Below are 22,289 nucleotides of genomic sequence, written 5' to 3' on the forward strand. Positions count from 1 at the left end.
AACAATTTAACTGCACAAATCTGATCTCAAATTACATATATAGTAAATATAAGGATTTAGCTCGTCCTAGATTCTATGCATCATCACATTGAAGGGTGAGTGGTTTCTATTTCAGTTCCAGAGTCGAAGATAATCAAAGTTGATAACACATCAACTGAGTCTTAATGTGCTTCCCAAGCTGACCATAACCATATAAAGTTTTCAAAAACTGTAATTGGAATCATTATCTCCTTGTAAAAGAATTAATTGCCAAAGGAAACTTTATGTGATTCATACAATGAAAACTATATGATTCCTCAGAAGGCATTGATAATATTTGGATCAAACGGATAAATGATATGAGGTTAGTTCTCCCCTGCATACTAGAACATGCAGAAGCCCATTTAATTGATAGGAAATTTTGAACAAGGATAGCTATGTAACCAAAGCTGAATACTCTTGATTGTCTTATTGTGAGTACTGTCGCTTTCTAAAGAAAGGTGTGATGACAAAGTACATGCGTATATGCATCTAATATAAAACTCAGTATTTTTTTTTTTATCTCAACTAGCCTAAATACATGAAGTGCACAGAATCCAGCATCTATTGCAAAAATATTAAAAAAGGGTAAGCTCTGAATCAGAAGGAATTAGTTCCTTCTCATATGCTCAGAGAAGATAATTTCAAAATGCAATGCTGATACTATAATAATTCAACTTTTGTTACTTGTTATGAACATTCTAGAGCACACAATATTCACAACTAGAATAGATAAGAGATGGATTAACGAATCTAAAATTGAAGTAACAAATTGCTCTCCCAATGAAATGAGAGGTTGAAGTGAATTCTAGAAAGGGATTCTTAAAATCCCCCAAAATTTTCTTTCAGATGTAAATGATAGTCCAAGAATGAAGTGAAGGAAATGCATGTAGATGTAAAGAATTTAAATTCTTGCACAATAGCACCTAAGAGTTTAGTATCTCTGTTTCTTCTGAATTGAGAGAGGGTCTCCTACTACTGACAAAGACGCACAAGTTTTTATGGAAAATTCAGTGGGATTTGATTTATCTGTCACTTCACTCTTCAACGTCTCCATCTATCTTACCTCTTTACCTCTTTCTTTCAATTTTGCCAATGTTTCTTTCATTGCTTCCTTCCTTCTATTACTAGCGATCGTCTTTTTTTGTATCGCACTCAGATTTGGGTCATCCTTTGGCTTTTTTTCTTCCTCTACAGGTGGCTTTCTTTTCGCAGCAAATGCTTCCTTTGTGTTCAGCACAATCGTTGTAGCTACAGCACCTGTGGTAATGGCAAATGATCTTTGAAGGCAATGAAAATAAGTTAGGAAGGATATAAATTATAATGAATAAAAATTTAAATCAAACGATCGTTCTTTGTCAGTACAGTGGTATTCAATCAATATTAATATTATAAATGCCAAGGATATACCTATATATAGTTATTTGATTTTCACCTAAGTTATATGACATTTTTTTCGGGATTTTGATGTTACCTGAATTGATAATGCTGGATGTTTTAGTTCACTAGAATTAAAGCAAAGTATGACAATCCGGGGTTTACACTTTGACAGAAAATGATAAAAGGAGCCCTCATTCTAACTACACATCTTCGATCGACTCAAAGAGGGTGTAGTTGCTATGTTTCTTTTTTCTGCGTTATCATGTATATGATATATCTGATATCTGTCTTCAGATGTTTTGAAGTTCCAGGTATAGTAACTTTCAGTTTTTTCCTTTTCTTAACCCACCTGCCATCATTTTCATTTCTAATTTTTCAGGTCTACCTAGACCCCTCTTCAGGTGACAAGGTTTAGGATGTCAAACTAATAAGTCTATTTCTGTCTGTCTTTGTCAAGCACCTGACAAGTTTTGACCAACGTCTATTGTGCATTATATTCAAAATTAGCTTGTTTCCATCAGGAAGGAAAAAAATCTACCAGCATGGAAGTTGATCTGCTAGAGGTGGTATGTCATAATGGATTTCTCTAAAACCCACCTGATACATCTATTTTTGACCTACAGTTTCAGTTGTTTGCTTGCCCCTATTAGTTTCAGATTAGTCTTTTCTGTGGGTAATAATACCATTAATCTGTCTCTATCTAACTCTCTTTAATCATGACTTCTTTGTTGAATGCTACATACATTTTTACTGTCCTCGAAAACCTGCTGATTATTGGTCAGCATCAGATTGCTTATCCAGGATACAATATAACCTGTCTGCTATTCAACTTTTTTTGTCCCCATCAAGGCTTGTCTTTTACATGGATGGTCTTAATTATTTATTATCTATTAGAAAATTTGCTAAAGCATAAAGCATACAAAGAGAAAATGGTATCAACTTCTTCGTAATGAACTTTTTCAAGGGCTCCATGAATCTACACCTAAATGTATCAGTTCAAGGATAGTTGAAGGAAAGCATTGGTCTAAGCTCATTAAAATTCTTTTGAATACCTAGTCTTTGTATTGCCATGTTTGGTTTCAAGGCTGCTATAAATTGGCTATGGTGCAGAAGCAATATAGATATATATTTTGTTAGAAAGATGCTCAAATCTCCTTTGTATATTGACATCTATTACAAATTCCTCAATATGGTACAAGGATGTATTATATAGGTTTTTCCAAATTCAATATAAATACTTGCATTTATATCAGAAAATTGAATTCGCAGTCTTCAACTCCGAAAGAAAGAATCTTCACAGTATAACGAATTTTTATGCGTGATTCATCTTGGTAAAGATGAAAATGATTTAGTAAATTAGACCTCTTGATTTTATATATCATTGATGTTATGTGAAAAGGAACATTAAAATTAGTGAACCCGGAGGATACAAGCCTTGGATATTCATGATTTCGCATATCTCAAACAATTCAAGCCAAAGTATAATATAGACAGCACAAACAATACGCAAAGTCTGGGATAGAAATGGACATGAAAAATGGAATAAATCCAAAGACTAAATAAGTTCTAACAGATTCATGTTCAAAGTTGAGAACGCAATAACTTCAAAGTTAAGGGAAAAATAGATTCTTAATGTGAGATTCTTATTTAACATCACCTCCATGGAACTGCAGGCATACAAATTTGGAGGGGTTATGTGAGAGAAGTGCTAAAATGATGTAAATGATACAAACATGGTCAGGAACATAACAATGAGCTTTTTATTAAGCTTCTAAAGCCTTCACTGTTTGAAGAGCGTATATGAAGATACATAAAGGGGTGAATATAAACAGAAACCTAAATTGGCTTAGAAGGTCCAATTCGGTTGGATAAGTCTAACACAAGATATTTCTAAGATTTCTTGAACAGATTCGTTTTTCTTAATCTGCTTTCCAGACAATAGAGGAGTTTTATAAATATTATCATCTCTTTTGAGTCAGTTTAAAAACACATTCAATTAAAATTTTGTATCGAGATGAAATATATTTTAGCAAATTACGTCTCTTTGTCTGCCATAACTACTTCAAAGTACATAATATGCTCCCAAAAAAAACAAATAGGTTGGCAGAAAATTTGTTAGGGTGCATACCTTCGATCCAGGATGGTGGTTGGTTCTTGATTATTTTTTCTGATCATTTGGCATACTACAATTTGTTTACAATCACAATGGTTTGAAGGACAGAAATAAGATGTTCTTTTCCTGCTAGATGAGCCATAAGCCCCTGACATTGGAGTTGAAACGTGTATTGAGGATGCTAATGAAGCTAACTTTGTAGCTTGGGCCATTGCATTACCAACCTACAAGAAATAAACAAAAATCTCAGTATATATCTTGCAAAACTTAACCTACAGGGTTAATTGATTCATTAGATATTAAAATTTGTTTTAATAGACTCAAATATTAAGGAAAAAAACTTCCATTGAAATGCTCATGGTGCTATAATTCATCAGTTGAAGTTTGGATAGATGAATAAGGTCCCACATAACCTCAAGAAAGATCCCACTTTAGCTGCCTAATAAATATTAAAAACCAAGGGAATTGCTTTTCATCCTGGACCAGAGGAGCTGGCTGGAAGATAGCTGTAAAAGGTGGATATATATTTTCTATATTGGACTAGAAATAAAAGGTACACAAATAAGCCACACTTGCAATCTAAAATCTAAGAAAGCAAAAAGATTAGATATGAAAGATCATCCTCACGGATATCAGTGTTGATTTATTCACAATATTGGTATTATTATTAGTTTTGCATGTTTCAAAAGCTACCCTGCCACCTTACACAGATTCAATAACAAATTATTTAGTCATGAGCTCCAAAGAACTTATGGCCATGGAACAGGGCATTGCCCCAACAAATTCATACATGATAAATCTAATCATCTGGATCAGAAAATGAAACTTAAGACTTGAAATGAGCCAAGCCCCCCATCACTATCAAGGAAGTTTTAATAATCATATTGCAGCAAGTAGGTCATGTAATTCTACAAGGTTGTTTACCAGTAACTCTTTTGAAAGTTCTGGGAGACCAATTACAAGACCAATTACAAGCCCATTCATTGATAAATCACTTGGGTTGGTAGACAAACGACATGGACCTTAGGTTCTAATCATCAAATATTAAGTGGTTATTAAATAGAAACATGAGATGGATTGTATAAAAAATAACTTGTTTTGTATTAGGTAAACCCTCTAAGTTGACCTATAAACACATTTTCCCCTTCCCAAAAATCCCTAAACATCAATGCTAGAAGTAAGCCCTTGAAACCCAGTCTTCATACAGAATATATGTTGTTATTTCTCCATGCATAGAAAAAAGAATTCCAAAGCGAGCAAAAATTCTGCATGGAAAAAACTCTTCAAAAAACTAACAAGCGCTTGGGTTTCTTCCAAATTTCCTATAGATATGAACCTTGAAATAGGTTTTTCATCTTTCCAAGTTAAAGATAGAGTAGCTGGCTCTCTATAATGTAATGGGCACGAAAGGGAAGTTAAAAAGGTGGTTGTCTTAGAACATAGGTTACCAGTTTTTCATAAATCTGTAACATAGGTAATCAACATTGAGACAACCAAATTTAAAAGTGTCTAGGCAACCAATCAAAAATAATTTAACAAATGCATTAAAAAGTTTCATGATCCTAAAGAACCCTCCTGCAATTTCTAGTCTTGCAGAACAAATCTATATCAACTCTCAAAAGCATTTGACAAAAAAGCTCTTTCAATTGTTAAATACAGCCTGTCAAAATCTGCAGCTGATGTCTAACATGTAGCACTTACTAGTTGCTTCAAGCTAAGTAGCCAATCCTGGTTCTGGTATGGATTTGGATTCCGATTCAAGTTCTGGGATTCGGCAAAACAATTTTAGACCGGATACCGGTACCACAGGTATATGAACTTTGAAAAACCACTCATAGTTATAAGAGATGGGTTCTTGTGATTGATAGACTAGATGCTGCACAGTTTAATCCTAATAAATTGTCACATGAACCCTTGCCTAAAGCAATAGAACCTGATATAACAATTACAATAAAGACATATGGAATTGAACAACCTAAGCTATTATTTATCAAAAAAGAAAAAACATTCGTGCCATGTGACCAATTCCCAATCTTCTCACAACATCTAAGAATAAGAATAATTGATGCTAATGCAAACCAAATCAAATAATGGAATAACCTTCTCTTGTTTTAAATGTTATAAAAATTGTAAGAAAATATCATTTCCAATAGACTTGATCTTTCTTATAGTTAATTTTTTTGCCATAGATGGATGTGAGTGTGACAAGTCTTTGATTTTCTATAGTGCTACTGATAGAGCCATTCTTTGTATCTAGATTTATACAATTTAAGGCTTTCCATTCATAAAAAATTTATATTTTCCTTCTTTTGGTTATGGAATTGACATCCTTGTTGGGTGTTCTTAGGCTTATTATTCTTGAGCCTAAGCTTTTGTCCCATGAACTAATTTCATTATTTGGGGATTGGGATAGTTAAATTTTCAAGTTTCTGATATTTCTATATCCGTTCTACCATTCTTTAGAATTGGATGCAAGTTTATATGGAAGCTGATATTACACATAAATAATGGACCAATATTCTAAGAGAAGGTTGTATTCCTACTTGATCAAACTCATGAAGACAAAATGTCATTGCTTCTTCAAAGGAGAAAATCGTACCTACAGGGAAAGCTATGGGGCAATCCAAACCTTGTGTGGTGAGACTCTAGCAATGGTTAACAACATATGCTTGTTAGTTATTACTATCTCCTTTCCAAAGGTTAATATCTTCCATATGATTGTTCCCTATTTTCATTTAGCTGTAACCTATTTTCATTTAGCTGTATACACAAGATTGCATTTCAGCTTTGTAATGAGGGCTTTGCCCGTTGACCCTACCTTGTATAGCATGCCAAAGGCACTACTATCAGACCCACAAGGGGTGTTGGTCCTCAACCCTAATAAGGGCATTGACCCCAAACACTCATGTGAGCAAGGTTACTAAGGGCATTGCACCTCAATCCCCGTTAAACTCATCCAATAATTTTGTAGCTGTATTTTGCATTAGATTTATTTATTTTATTTTAAATTATGCTTCTTCAAAATTTAAGTGTTTTTATAGTGGCTGAGTTTTTATAAAGTACTCTTAGAGTTGAAATATTTTGGCTTTTTGAGTACTCTCCAAGTCCAAGTTTACAAACTGGGTATCAAAAAATTTATGTGGCATCTACCTAGTTTTTGAGTGTAAAGGGTAATGTAAGTGTTGTAGCTTGTAGCACAATTAATAGGGACCTTTCTAAATTTAGAGTAGGGGCTTTTTATAATACCAGTACTAAGGTTGTCAAGTGGAATTCTGGTGTGGGGAAAGACATTGTAGGCAAATGTATTGTTCAAACCAGAACTAAATATTTCTAGTTGACTTCTATAGTGATTTTCATTCACCTTCATCAATTACCGATTCTTCAATGTGTCAAATGTTTCTTTCCTAGGTGGCTCTACCTTGTAAGAAGTCCTTAAACCAGCTTCTAAAGGAAGACTTCCCTTTGAACAAGGGGGAATGATCAACAGTTCAGTTGGTTCCTCTCTGTGACTTTCTATCATAACTTAGTTAGGAAGGTCTCCATTTCCTTCCTCTACCTGAAGGTTTACATTACCTTGAAACTTCTACCTGCTTCTTGGTCATGAGTTGCATAGAATTCTCAAATTCTAACTAGACCCGCCTTTGTCTTTTCCTTTGGCTGCAACATCCACTTATACTTCTAACCTAGTCTTCACTTAGGCTTTGGCTTTCATTTCTACTTCAAACTTGCTTTGAGAGGATTTTAGAGTTGATTGTGTTGCTTGGTGTTTCTTTTTTTCTCATTGTTCCACCAATCAAATAAATCATATGACTTCTTGATCCACTCCATAATCATTTTGTCTTCTTCTATCACCATTGTTAAGTTCAATGGCATGTTAATTGCTTCACTCTAGTGTTGGTATTCAAACTTTCCATTTTCTTCCTAATGACACCTCTCCTTGTACCATTTTGAGATGTTTTTTGCTTGTGCATTGTGACCACATCTGGCACAATGATATTACAAAATAATGTAAAGCCTTGCAAGGAATATATGCAAATCAGACAACAGTCAATCAACGTCTGCACTTAGAGCCAAGTTTCTCTAGATAGCATATCCAGGCAAATTGGTTACAGAATTTTTTCTTTGACTAACTCAAGTTTTTTAGTTTTCTCTTTTGTTGCTTTCTCTTGGCTCACTTTTGAACTAGTTAAGCCATTGCCTCCACATTTTACTTCCATCTTTATAGTGTGTCATTTTTAGTAATTATTCTCAAGCAATTCCACTTGACTTCAACCTCAGCCAACTTTGCAAAGGAAATGGCACCAGAAATGTTTACATCGAAATCCCTTGTTACTACTCACAGCACTAATATTGCAGTCCATGAATAAAGCAAAGAAGAATGTAGGAGAACGATAGCTTTTTGCACCAGATAGCGTAAAATACAGTGTCTGGCATAGAAAGGGCCTACCACATCGACTTTCTTATGTTAACTTTCGACTCACTGTGTATGGGACACGATGGTCATTGGCTAGAGCATAACAATCAATTCAACCATTCATAACCAAAAAATGGTTATCACTTTACGAAAGCCTAAAATACAATAATTAAGATCACAACTAATTTCAGCAAAAAAAATATTTAGTTTATTTTAAAACAAGGGCTGAATATAGTCACGTGATCCATCACCATTTATTCAAACAGAATCAAAGGCAACAATAACTGAACAGGAATTATCATGCATCTTGTTCTGTGGGTCCTCGGATGAGGAAATTGTTTGCAAATGAAATTTCCCCTTTCCAATTTCAATGCAATGCCAAGTTGGCCTAGATAAGATGAGATAGAAATGTTCTAGAAAGACCTAGATGAGGATGAGTGAGTGCAAAACATTAAATATTATTGAAGTTAGCCTATGATCTAGAATCAACAGTGTGATTTCCAGAATCATCTTGAGAACTCTATTTAAAGAGGCAGTTGTAACAGGTTTGAACGTCAAGCAAGTTCCATCTGATCAAGTATGATGAATACAACAGCATTCTTAGCTGATGTATTACTTACCAATTGATTGATGGAAGATGAAATGCAGCAGCACTTGAATGTGTTTGTGTGAAAATTTCTAAATTTTTGTGTGTTCATATTTCCATCCACCCCGTCGGAGTATCAGAGCTAAGGTTTATCAGATCCAAATAAAGAATCAAAGTGTGAAGTTGCCACAAGATCTTGCAGCCGCCTTGATCTAGCAAACTGCAGAGCCCAAGGGAATGGAGATTTGTATGTCACTGTGTTTGTATAGTTGTCTGATAGTTTAACCACTACATGAAGGATTTACAGGCAGGCAAAAGAGATACTCACTGAAGAAAGATTACACGGGTTAGAGATGCCACTGGAAAAATAAGTGTATAACACCTAGAAAAGGAGCTTGCAGGAATTGTTATTGTTGCTTTCTTTAGCCGCCAATGAAGGGTTGGAAACTGCATTGTGAACTCAGGGCTTGAGAAGACTTTGGAATTGTCACTGAGGAAGGAGATAAAGGCTTGGTAAGGAAGAGATCACATTTATTTCTATTGTCTATACAATCTGAACTGTCTTTGCTGCCTAGAAATCAAATGAGAAATTGAAGGCGTTGTTATAGTTTAGAAAGCTACCAAAGTGTAAAGTTGTTTAGGTTGTAAAAGAGAACAAGAATTACCCAGGCTGCTCACAGGAAAATGGAGATGAGAGAATGACTGGACTAGGAGAACAAATTGATGAAGCTGCTGGGAAAATAATGCCACCTGAATATTGCAGGTGAGAATGATTGAACATTAATCTGTCTGTTAGATGTGAAGCCCACACCAATTAGAAGTAAGGTTGTCAATGTTGAAAGGCAATATAAGGATGAAAGGAAGAACTGCAGGTTCAAAAAAAATTAATCAAAGAGAAGCTGCAGGGATTATCCATCAAGGAAGTCGCCAAGTCAGAAAAGATTGTGGGTTTGACTGAACGTGAAAAGTCGTAGTTGTCTAAGCCAGCGAAAGGAGCAAAGGTCAATATGTTGTATCCTTGCTTCCGAAGGTAAGGAATGCATTTGTGATGTGTTTGATCAGAGAAAGAATACCAGTCACAGCTGTTGAATTTAGGCTTTTGAAGTTGTTATCAGTTTGAGAAATACTATAAGAAAAGATAGAGTTTTGTAAACAAATTGTCAAGTTTGGACAGATCACAAAATTTGTTTGAGATTTTATTTTCCTGAAAGAGACTAACAAATTTGAGGACGAATAAAGCTGCAACAGAAGTTGTTAGAGGATTGGTTATCACAGTGAAAGGACATCAAGGAAGAGGAGGCATGTAAAGCTACAGAATATGGGAATCATGAGCAAATACATATGCTGAGTTGAAATTGTTTATTTCAATGAGAAAGCTAGGTAAAAAAGTGTTCAAAGAAAATGCAAATTTAAATTGTGAGGTGGAGCTTTTAAAAAGGGAATTGGTGGAAGTGAAGAAATTCAATTCAGAAATGATAGCAATTATGAAAGAGAGTCAAACAGAGAAATCTAAACTTTTAGAGGAAATTTGTGATCCTTAATAAGAATTGAACAAAATTGAAAAATAAAAATGAACATCTAGAGGAAAAGTTAAAGTTGTTTGATGATGTTAAGAAAAGAAATGAAAATTTGGAAGAAAAGCAAAAGAATTTAGAAGAAACAAATAGTTTAGCAATCAAATAAGTCAATCACTTGCAGCAAACAGAATGTTTGAAGTCAAAGCAATTGGTTCATGATGTTTCATTTGACATGAAGGATTTGTGTAGTAACTTTGGTAAGTGTGATTTTGCTGAAGTTGTTTAAAGATTGTCAAGATAAAGATGGCAATGTTGTTAATGCGTTTGTTTCGGCAAAGTTACTAAATTTTTTATGATATTGTTAGTTTAAAGATCATGAAAAGAATTGGTTATAAAGGTCAAAGATTGAGAAAGAATGAAAAAGATGATACAACTGCTACAAGTTCAAGCAAATTAAGTCAAGGAATGCAATGTTCACATTCTACTATGGGTCATACAAATGACAAGTGTTGGGTACTGCAAGCTTGTAATATTTGTATTGAGAAATCATTATGAAAAGACTTGACAGAACAAAGAGTCCAAGAATCAATGCATGAAAGCAGACTGTGGATGGAACTATGGATCAATTTTGAAAATGATTACAAGTATGATAAAAAATTTGTTCAAGTATAAAAGTTCATACTTCATATGTAAAAAATGACAGCAATCATGGAAGGTTTGCATGTTCAAAGACATAACAAAAAAAATTATTCAAAGGAGAATATTGTCTTGCAAGATGTCTACAGAAAATGAAGTTGCGGGATGGTTCAAATCGAACTTTTGAAGGGTTAAAAACCAAATATTTGAGAGACTACCATAGCAGTTGGAGCAAGCCTAGAAAAAGGCATGATGATTGAGAAAAGTTTAAAGATCTAAAGATCTTTAAATCCTTATCTTGCTTGATTACACGATGGGTGATGGTGGAAAAATAGTACCATATCACGAACTTCAGGATGTCATCCCTTGCATTGGTATAAATTTCATTGCAGGAATGATTTAATTCATTCTTTGGAGGCCAGGATTAATAACACAGAAAGAAGAAATACTCACAAGAAGTCTGAGACGGTTCTTAACCTGCATGTATCTGGGTGTTGGTGTTGTGCATAAACTGCAGTTTCCTCTTCTATTAATTACAAGCATGTCTCTCTCTACTCCTTTATTGAATAGAAATGGTGAAACGGGAAAACCAGTAGTACCTCCTTGTTTAAATGGAATTTAGTATTGTTCAGCGGTAAAGATTCTAAGTGATTTCTAGCTGTAGGAAAGGGTTCTAAAATTAAGAGTCAAGCATGGTGGTGTGAGTCTTTCCTTACGCCAGCTGATATATCTGTGCAATGTGTAGAAGTAATAAGCTTGTCTTTGCACATTAGTTTCTGAGTCTTCTTTGCTTTCACATGAAACAATACTAGAAATTAGTTCAATGTCTTTTATACTGAGGACAATATTATGGAAGTATTAAGATGCTAAGAGTTCATTATGTCTGAAAAGAATGAAGAGATTTAGTGCATGAAGCTCTTATAAGCTCAGAATATCTAGCTCTGTCATATACAGAGAGGAAAATATAGTGTTTGCATTTCTATATATTTGACTTGGGAAGAGTCTGTAGTTGCAAGAAGTAGTAAGCACACATAAATACTATTATTTCATAGCTGAAGGGGGTCTTATTAACTTCTATTAGGAAATAGGTGCTCTCATTAGGACGTAGCAAACCTATGTGTAATGCTGCTCCTCCACATAGAAACTATCTAACACTAAGCCCAGAGATGAAAAGAAAGGTATACTCTTAGCAAGAAACATGACAAACAACCAGTTAAGGCACTTTGATATAATTTAAGATTGGTTGAGGCCGTATTGTAGTTCATATGTTGAGATTTAAACGCTCCAAAAAACTCACAAACTGATTGTTCACAGTCAAGAACGGTTTGGTTTACTATTGTCTAATCCTTCTATGAATAGGACCTTCCACAAATGTAGAGAAATGTTAAAGTTACTCAGCTGCCAACTTCAATCAGTTAATTGAATAGAATGATTAATTAGAAGATATGGAACTGTTAGCCCCAGCTGATAATGTTGTTATTGTATGTAAAAGAGTCATATCAGTTGTTATGCTGTCACTAATGTCAAGCCTTAGTAGGTTAGATATTATGCTAATTGAGTAGAGTACCATATCATTTGATTGATGAAGAGGATTTGAAGAAAGTATGATGATAGAGTTTGTAAGTATTGGTATTCAATGGGTACTTGAATGAATTGGACTATGACAATATAATGTTGGTTTGATTGTCTTACAATCATGTAATTATGTGATGAAGTTCATGTATTCACCGAGCTACACAAGTTACACCGAGCAACTAGGTGAAAGAAGAGATACACTATACACCAAGTGATTACAGTTATCACCAAGCACTTGGCAAAGCAAAGTTAAATTCTAGTGTTAACCGAGTAATTCTAGTGTTAACCAAGAGATGTATTGCTTGAGTAAAGTTGCAATGGTTACCGAGTATGAACAAGAAGAACAAGTTAAGAAAAATTGAATCTGAGGCCAACTCATGGTGAAAGTAAAGAATGATTGAGAAGTTCAAAGGATGAAGTCAAAGTTAGTTATGAGATCTACGGATAGAGAAATATAATGAAGATTTGATGAAGGAGATTTATGCAAGATGAATATGAGCACAGAGTTCAAGTTCTATTTTCCGAGTGTCTAAATTCAATGAATCTGAGATCTATGGTCGTGATTAAGTGCCAAAATCTGGAAGGATCTAGAAGGCAAAAGTTTACTATTTAAGGAGATGATTGAAAGTGTTTTTGGTTGCTGATTGTTTCTAATAGATGTTGATAAAGTGAGAACTATTGAAGGTGAAGAAGGAGAAAAAAGAACAAGGTGAATCAAGCAGAGCAAAAGAAGAAAGATCAAGCAGAGGAAGTGCAAAGTGAAAGAGAAAGAGAGTGAATCAGCCAGACAGAGATCAGAAGGAAGAAGACAAAGCAAAGCAAAGATCTGAACAAGCAAGGCCTGTAGGATAATTGGATATAACTGATTCATCCCCCTCCCCCCTCTCAGTTATGTAACAGGAACAAGATGTTTCACTACCGTCTCTTGGATCAAGAGAGGTTCCTCACTGTAAAGGCTGTTTAGAATTACTAGCAAAAGGGGTTGTCTAAACATACAACTGAACACTGTAGACCACGGAATTGGAAACATAGCATGACTCAGCAAAACAAACAGAACTGTTAAGGACCAGTAAGGTCCAACCTTCCCTATTAAACAAAATGTAGCTGCATTGTAAAGCCCTAGCTGAGGATACTATTAAATGAAAGGCTAAGGAACCCTACCCTCAGAACATATCTTTCCACATATAGTTGTATATACTTAATTTGCCTAAATTGATCTGTCTAGACAGTGCAAGTTGGATAGGGTGTGAATTGACAACATGTTCATCATGTTCATGAATCCTTGGCCAAGGTGCACCAGATTATGTTGGTGCTTGTCAATTCCTAGCTCCCGGATACAAACTTGGTCAAGAGTTGTGCCCAGTTAGCAGGAGCTATAAGGCGTAACTGATTAGGTTTGTAAGGTAACACCAGTTCCAGCTGACTTGACCCTTTACCATATTCATTTCCCTTGTGGAGGGCTGGAACCACTTCGACTAAAAGTTAGCAAGAAATAAACAAGGTATGATCCATGATTGGGCGGATAAACACCCGATTGATACATTTTCCCCCTAACAGAAGAGAGAGCAAGAAGGATCCAGTGACAGCCCACTTCTAATTGCTTAGTAAACTATTTTCCATTCTATATTTTGTTTCAAAAAATATGATCATATAGAATAAGTTGTAGAATCAGATTAGCTTTACTTTTCAGTTCAAGTATCTTGTAAAATTTGTTGAAACTTGTTCTTTGGAATGTACTTGTTTTAATATTTTCTTTTTAAGAAAAAACAACATTTTAAAATAATATCCTTTTCTTACATCTTAAAATTTAAACCTGGTTCAATTTTTAGCCAACTAGCCATTACTTCATTAGCAGTTTTATTGCTTGTTACAAGAGGCAACTGTAATTGGTTTGAAGTTTGAACACCAAGCAAGCTCCATCTGATTAAGTACGATGAAGGCAGCAGTATTCTCAGCTGATGTATCATTTTAGCAATTGTTTAATGAAAGATGAAGTGCAGAAGCACTTGCATATGTGTTTGTGTGATTACTTCTATTTTTTGGTTTGTTCATATTTCCATCTACCCCATCAGAATCACACAGTCCCCTTAAATGGGAAAGAAATACAATCGAAGGATTCAAACCACAATCAGAAGCCTTGACCTTCAACTCATTTTCCATATCTGGGCCAATGAAATTTTTTTTCTTTTAAAATAGAATGTGTCAAAGGCAAAAAGGACTTAACAAATTTGAATTCTTCCAAGATAAGAAGCCATAATTTGCATTGAATAAAGCTTTTGCATCATCAGTCCTAAATAACCTGAGTAAATAAATTGGACAGCCTTGGGTAAAATATGTACAGTTCTGCAAATTTGTGAGCCTTGAATCAAACTTAGATTTGCTGAGAATGATCCTTTTAACAATATGTATATTCAGATTTCTTGAGGCAGATTTCTTTTATGATTACTGCAGGTCCAGTCCTCCATGCTCGAACTTGTGTGATTGTATAATCTCTGCTATGTATTTGTGGGAAGGAGAATGTTTGGAAGATCAGACTGCTGTGAATTGTGTGTCCTCCAATCTACATTCACAACCCATAGATATATCCTTCTAGAGGCTGTGTCCCTCAAGGGACATGACCCTTAGTTAGCATTAAAACATTATTATCCCTAAATCGGCGACTTAATAAATTCTGTTTAGTATTAACAAAACTTAATATTAGTTCAGTTAAATATAAAACAAGAATGTCTATTTGGAATCGCTGGCTCATATAGGAAATGTATAAAATGTATTAATTGCCATTCATAGGATATATCAACCATGCTAAGAAGGTACAGTCTGTACTTATCAGACCTGTAGAATTATTCAGGTTATATTCTTAACACTCCCTCTTAACCTGATAATCCTACAGAGAGATATCATATCTAGCAAACATCAACATAGATGTTTAAGCAAGAATAATTACTCTATATTTGTCTGTCTCTTCTTAGTATGTGGTATCAAACACATGATACAACATCATATTACTAAACCTGTGATATGACAAATCACTGCTACTAGTGATAAGACACATGTTGTGACTCATAGAGACTAGTATTTCTAAATCACAAGAAGATCCTGAGTTTAAGATCTACCAGAATACAGGATAAACCCGAAGAATTCTAAGATTCTCCCTTTATCCAATTTGTGACCCATGAACATGGCAATGTCGATGTGACAAGACGATCTAAAAACTCATCTGGATCTAACAGTAAAAATCTATTGTTTAGTACATTATTTAAGAGATCATCATCTCTCATAATGCCTTTTACACAAGTATTCATTATTTCAGAGATTGTCACCTCTTAAATAATGATTACACATGGTGGAGCCCATAACAGTCAATAGCTTGACAAACAATAAAATTATTTTATTAATAATCAAAAGAGTACAAATGGATTACAACTCAACCAGTCTCCTCCTAAAATGTTCTATCTTTACTCTAGATAGAGGTTTGGTGAATATGTCTGCGGTCTAATCTGCAGTACAAATGTATTCCAATCTTACAGAATTCCTATCTACCATATCTCTCACATAATGGTAAGGAATTTCAATATGTTTGGATCTGTCATGGAAAACTAGATTCATCGAGAGTTTGATGGAACTCTGATTGTCACAATGAATAATCGTAGGATTCATGGCTTGCCCAAATAATCCCACAAGTAACTTCCTCAGCCATACTGCTTCTCGAGAGGCCATCGCTGTTGCAATGTATTCTGCTTTTGTGGAGCTCTGAGCTACTGAAGACTACTTTCTGCATATCCATGAAATCATAGCTGATCCTAAACTGAAACAGCATCCTGAAGTACTTTTTTTGTCTTTAACACTTCCACCCCAATCTGAGTCGATGAATCCATGCAAGTCTAAAGCAACTTTCTAATATTTGAGTCCATAATTAAGAGTGCCTTGTAAGTATCTCATAATGTGCTTAATAGCAACTAGGTGAATCTCCTTAGGTTCACACATAAACCGACTTAAGACATAAACAACATAGCAAATATCAGATCTTGTATTTGCTAGATACATAAGGGACCCAATCATCTGTCTGTAGAGAGTAGAATCTATTGGAGGTGATTCTGCAGCTGCTTCTTTAAGTTTATGCAAATTGGTCTCCATAGGAAGACATAGACTTGCAATTCCACATTCCAAATTTCTTCAAGATATCTGAAGTGTACTTTCCTTGATTCAATATGATACTATCAGAATTCTGTTGTACTTCCAATCCTAGGAAGTAATGGAGAAGCCCCAAGTCTTTCATCTCGAATTCTCTAGTTAGATCTTTCTTGCACTGATCTATAAGATGATCATCATCTGTGATTAATAAATCATCAACATACAATATCAATATTACTATACCATCTTTATCTCTTTTATAATATAAGTTTGGATCGGCTTCATTCTTAGAGAATCCTAAGCCGGTGAGATATTTATCAATCCTTTCATATGAGGCCCTGGGAGCTTGTTTAAGCCCATAGAGAGCTTTCTTGAGCCTGCAAACAAAGGCGTTAGGATCATGGGTTTCAAATCCTTCCGGTTGCTCCAGATAGACTTCTTAAATCTTTCTATTGAGAAATGTTGTCTTAACATCCATCTGATGTACCTTCCATCCTTTAGATGCGGCAATTGCTAAGACAGCTCGAACGGTAGTATATCTAGCAACAGGAGCAAAGGTTTCTTTATAATCAATCCCTTCTTTCTGAGAAAACTTCTGGCTTTATATTTCTCAATACTCCCATCAGCAGCATGCTTTATTTTGAATATTCATTTGCAAGAAACAACGGATTTTCCTTTTGGTCTTGGAACTATTTCCCAAACATCATTTTTCATAATTGATTGATATTCTCTTGTCATAGCTTCTTTCCAGGCTGGATGTTTAATAGCATCAGAAGGATTGGTTGGCTCTGTTTTGGATAAATCAATCATATTTATTGTATAACCAGAAAATCTTTTAGGTCTTTTACTTTCTCTGACTGATCCTGAAGGTGCAACAAAATCTTGAGCTGCTTCAACTGTTTTTATGGCCCAAAGTGGTCTTTTCTTTGAATTTTCCTCAAGGTTCATATTTTCATTTTTGACATCTTCTAGATTCTCCCTCTGGGATTCAGATTCACTAATTCTTTCAGAACTTGATAAAGGAGAAGGTTCATTGGAACTTAAGGCTCTTTTGAATGTAAGATCTTCCTCAAAGATTACACCTCTGCTAAGTTCAATAGTTTTCTGTCCAGGTATGAAAATTCTATATGCTTTAGAAGTTTCACTATACCCTACAAGGATACCTTTCCTCCCAAATGATTCTAATTTGGTTCTCTTTTCTTTTGAAAGATGAATGTATACAGGACATCCAAAAATTCTGAGATGACTTATATTGGGTTTTACTTTAGTAAATACTTCTTCAGGGGTTTTATCTTTAAGATAGGAGTGAGGGCTTCTGTTTTGAATGTATACAACAGTACAAGAGGCTTCTACCCAAAGATAGTATTCTAGATTTTGGTCAAAAATCATAGCCCTAGCAGCTTCTATAATTGTCCTGTTCTTTCTTTCAGCTACTTCGTTTTGTTCTAGGTTATAAGGAACAGTGTACTCCCTCTTGATCCTTGATTCTTTACAAAACCTTTTAAACAAGTCTGAGGTATATTCTCCTCCATTATCTGTTCTAAGGGTTTTAATTTTATGTCCTGAAAAATTTTCAGTTAATGCTTTGAATTCTTTAAATCTTTGTAGGATTTCATCTGATTCTTTGCACTTTTAAAAATAAATCCATGTTTTCCTAGAGAAATCATCTATGAACAAGACATAATACCAAAATCCTCCAAGGGAGGGAATAGACATAGGTCCACATAAATTTGAATGAATTAATTCTAGTACATTATTTGTTTTTCTAGTACTATCATGAAAAGGACTTCTAGTACTTTTACTCAGGGCACACCCTTTGCAAATACTAGGGTGATCTTTATTTAATTTTGGTAATCCGGTAACCATCTTTTCCATAGTTAATAAAGTTTTAAAGTTTAGGTGCCCTAATCTTTTGTGCCATATTTTGTTTGAATCTTTAGCTTCATGAACTAGGGCTTGAATGGATCGACTAGATTCTGTATTCAACTCATACAAATATCCCTTTCTTTGACCAATTAATTTAGCTTTCTTGATGGAAGAGTTCTTAGCCCAAGTTAATACTTTTCCATCTACGAACACAACATTGTGTCCATTATCTTCAAGTGTTGTTATTGACATTAGATTTCTTTTAATCCCTGGTGAATAGAGTACACCTTTAAGAAGAAGAGTATTTCCTATTTTTAGTTTCAAAGTGCAGCTACCAATTCCTTCAATTGAGCATGCAAAGTTATGACGAATAGTAAATTCACCGTTAACTTTCTCTAATAAGGAATCTAGAGTTTCTTTGTATCCTATTATATGTCTGGAAGATCCACTATCAATTACCCATGCCTTATTTGAGATTTCATTTGATAGAGAGGAATACAAAACACGGTTCTCAGGATCATAAGTCTCTTCTTCTCTAATGACATTTGTACAATTTGCCTGTTGTTTGGAGTTTTCCGGACAATTAGATCTATAGTGTCCAAATTTTTCACATTTGAAACACTTTATTTTAGATAGATCTTTCTTGGGTTTTCCATTCTTTTGATTTCCCCTTTTCTTCTTGAATTGCTTTTTCTTGCCTTTATAGGAGTTTACATTAAGAACATGAAGTTCTTCATATTCTACTTTTGGTTTTCCTCCTTTCTTTAATTTTCTTGACTCTTCTTGAAGACAATCATTCTTGAGTCTGTTAAAGTCCAGAAGCTGATCTCTAGCACTTATTCCTTGTGCGAATGTTTCCCATGATTATGGCAAACCATCTATGGCCATGAGCGTTAGTTCGGTGTCATTAATGATGGTTCCTATGCTTGATAATTCATCTCTAATGCCAGCAACTCTTAAGAAATAAGAGTTTATCAATTCTCCTTTCTTTATTTGGATGTGATTCAGTTGTCTTTTTAGTGCAAGGACCCTAGTTGCATTATTTACTTCAAATGCATTCATCATATCGTAGGTAGTTTGGTGTTTCGTAAGCATAGGTACAATATCATTCTTAACTCCATCCAAGATGATTTGAATGGCTTTTTTATTTCCATTGGTCCATATGGATTTGTGAGATTCAACTGGTGGCTGTTGGATGCTCCATCAACAAATTGTTTAATATTGTTTTCTTCAAGAATCATCAAGATTCTGAATTTCCATGCTTCAAAGTGTTCCTTCCCATCAAATCTGTCCTCAGGTCTGATTGTATATGTCATTGGAAATGGAAGACAACTACTGAATATATATAAGGTCTGATTACTAAAAATTTGCAGAGCCCTAGATCTGATAACTTGGCTCTGATACCATGTACAGTTCTGCAAATTCGTGAGCCTTGAATCAAAGTTAGATTTGCTGAGAATGATCCTTTTAACAATATGTATATTCAGATTTCTTGAGGCAGATTTCTTTTATGATTACCGCAGGTCCAGTCCTCTATGCTCAAACTTGTGTGATTGTATAATCTCTGCTATGTATTTGTGGGAAGGAGAATGTTTGGAAGATCAGACTGCTGTGGATTGTGTGTCCTCCAATCTACATTCACAACCCATAGATATATCCTTCTAGAGGGTATGTCCCTCGAGGGACATGACCCTTGGCATTAAAATATTATTATCCCTAAATCGGCGACTTAATAAATTCTGTTTAGTATTAACAAAACTTAATATTAGTTCAGTTAAATATAAAACAAGAATGTCTATTTGGAATCGCCGGCTCATATAGGAAATGTATAAAATGTATTATTTGCCATTCATAGGATATATCAACCATGCTAAGAAGGTACGATCTGTACTTATCAGACCTGTAGAATTATTCAGGTTATATTCTTGACAAAATAGGGATTTAATATTATTTGAAATCTTTTTAGAAAAGACCGAAAAATGCTAAGTTAGTCAAAAACATTCTCTCTACTGAATGCAGTGCAAACCCACAAACAGATGCAGCCACATTTTATAAAGATTACTGCAATTTAAAGAATATTAGAGTCCCACTTAAGTGCAGAATAAAGTATCCTTAGCCTAGAGAATACATTATCTTTTTATTTCTAAATATCCACAAAAACAGAAAGTCCAATGGGATCGAATTTCCTATGCCCTTTAGAACATAAATAGTCTTTGAGCATAAAACAGACTGCCACATAAAATTAGAGCTCCTTAAATTGCAATTTCTATTCTTTAAAACCCATTCATTGATGATAAAATACTTGTTTCCATTAACCAGGCTTAAATAGCTGGATGATATCTTAGTAGAATATGACCTAATGGTTAGCCAAAATGATTTTTGTGATGATGTTCAAGCCGCATTGCTCAATCTCCAATACTAGAATAGGCAGTGATAACTGGATCCCGCTTAAGTATTCAAAGTTTGTCGGTATGTACACCTGCATTACTAAGATTGTGAGCATATTAATGCATGAAAGGTGTGAGTGTTTAAGAAGTCACTGATCACAAAGGAAGTTGGAACATTTCTGAATTAAAGCCAATTTTTAAGGAAGTTGGAAAATGTATTGGCTAGATTTCTTAGGCTTGCTTATTGTCTATCAAGTAAAGCCAATTCCGTTAGCTTTCTTACTGGTCTATCAATTCCTTTAGCTCTTAGTCAAATTGCTGCATGCCAGTACCAGCAGAATCTCCAGTATGATGTGACTCTCACCTCAATGAGCTGAATTGGCAATGCTATTTTAAATTTTGCAATTAAGTTTATGTCCTCTAAGTAAAAGTTAACAAAAATGGAGCTTAGATCTTACGGTATGTCTTCTTAGTACCTATGTTGGGGCAAAAGAAGAGCCATGTGTAATCGTGTTTGTTATCAAACAAACAAGTTTCTTGGGTAACCTGTTTTTCGTCCAACGAGATTACTGAAAATCCACTAACATTATAAAAATAGATGCCAGTTCAATTTCACCATTCAAACATTCAGTTTTTTCAATTAAAACACGGAATTGAATTTTAAGTAGATATTCAGCTGAGTTTCTGCCAAAGAGACAATCTAATGTATGGTAGATATCCCAATATTAGCTAATTGGTGAAACTTAGTCCATGTAGTTTGCCTTCCTCCTCTTACCCTTACCTCTCATACTAATAGACACTGGTGTCGTTTTGATCTTGAGGAATAGACTCGACATTTTTTTCAGTGAATGCAAATTGTCTGCGCCTCAGTTAAATGGAGTTATTTATCTGTGACCACTTACCACTAATTCCTATAGTGGTAACAGACTAAATTAAATTGCATCCTCTGCTAATGTGTATATACACACAGATACACATTCATAGATGTATTCATATACACACATATCTAATCCTAAACATTTGTGCATCAATTCAATGGAATGAATGTACACTACTTCTTATGATGGTACAGAACCAAATTAAAATGTCGGCAATGCCAATGCGTGTACGTATAAAAGAAAGAAACTGCTACACTATAAATCTCTTGCTCTGAGCTCTATTTGGATGAATTGTTACGGGTACAGTTTGTAAAAAAAAAATGTTCAAGAATGCACCACATTAATTTCAGTTCCAAAACTAGGTATTTTTCTCCATCTGAACCAAGCATTTCGTTGAAGAACAGACATACCCAATTTGAATGGACCTTCCCAAGCAACCGCTCAAATTCACTCGTGTAAACGGCGTCTGATAAGACTAAATTTAAACATGACAATTTATATGTTGGACTGTAATACAGGCTACGTTGCCATATCATATGTTAACATCTGTAGATAGGAAGAGAACCCCATTGGAGGATTTCGGATAACCATGACACGTTCAATCTTTCAAGGCGGACTAGCTGGCTTTTTCTTCATATATTTTACAATTTTCATAAATTAATGAACTTATGTAAAATCGTACGAAACAGAAGACAATAATCGTGAGTTTTGGAAAGAAGCATATTTTAGTATATCCATCACGAGAGGTATATTTTATATTATAATATATACCACGCGTAAGAGAAAAT

At 34.6% G+C, this 22,289-nt stretch overlaps 1 protein-coding gene across 1 annotated transcript; it reads right to left on the reverse strand.

Annotated features, from left to right (window-relative positions):
• Positions 1-734: 734 nt before the first annotated feature.
• LOC149540130 (uncharacterized) lies at positions 735-22,139 on the reverse strand. Its single transcript, XM_089801312.1, has 3 exons — positions 21,912-22,139; positions 3,527-3,735; positions 735-1,298 (listed from the first exon to the last, which is right to left on the reverse strand). The coding sequence occupies exons 1-3, from the start codon at positions 22,035-22,037 to the stop codon at positions 1,076-1,078; spliced, it is 558 nt and encodes a 185-aa protein (XP_089657438.1). The 5' UTR covers positions 22,038-22,139; the 3' UTR covers positions 735-1,075.
• Between the last annotated feature and the right edge of the window lie 150 nt (positions 22,140-22,289).

The sequence above is a fragment of the Cupressus sempervirens genome, chromosome 9 (assembly GCF_028749045.1).
Source record: "Cupressus sempervirens isolate cs-2001-9-10 chromosome 9, ASM2874904v1, whole genome shotgun sequence".
Classification (NCBI taxonomy): Eukaryota; Viridiplantae; Streptophyta; class Pinopsida; order Cupressales; family Cupressaceae; genus Cupressus; species Cupressus sempervirens.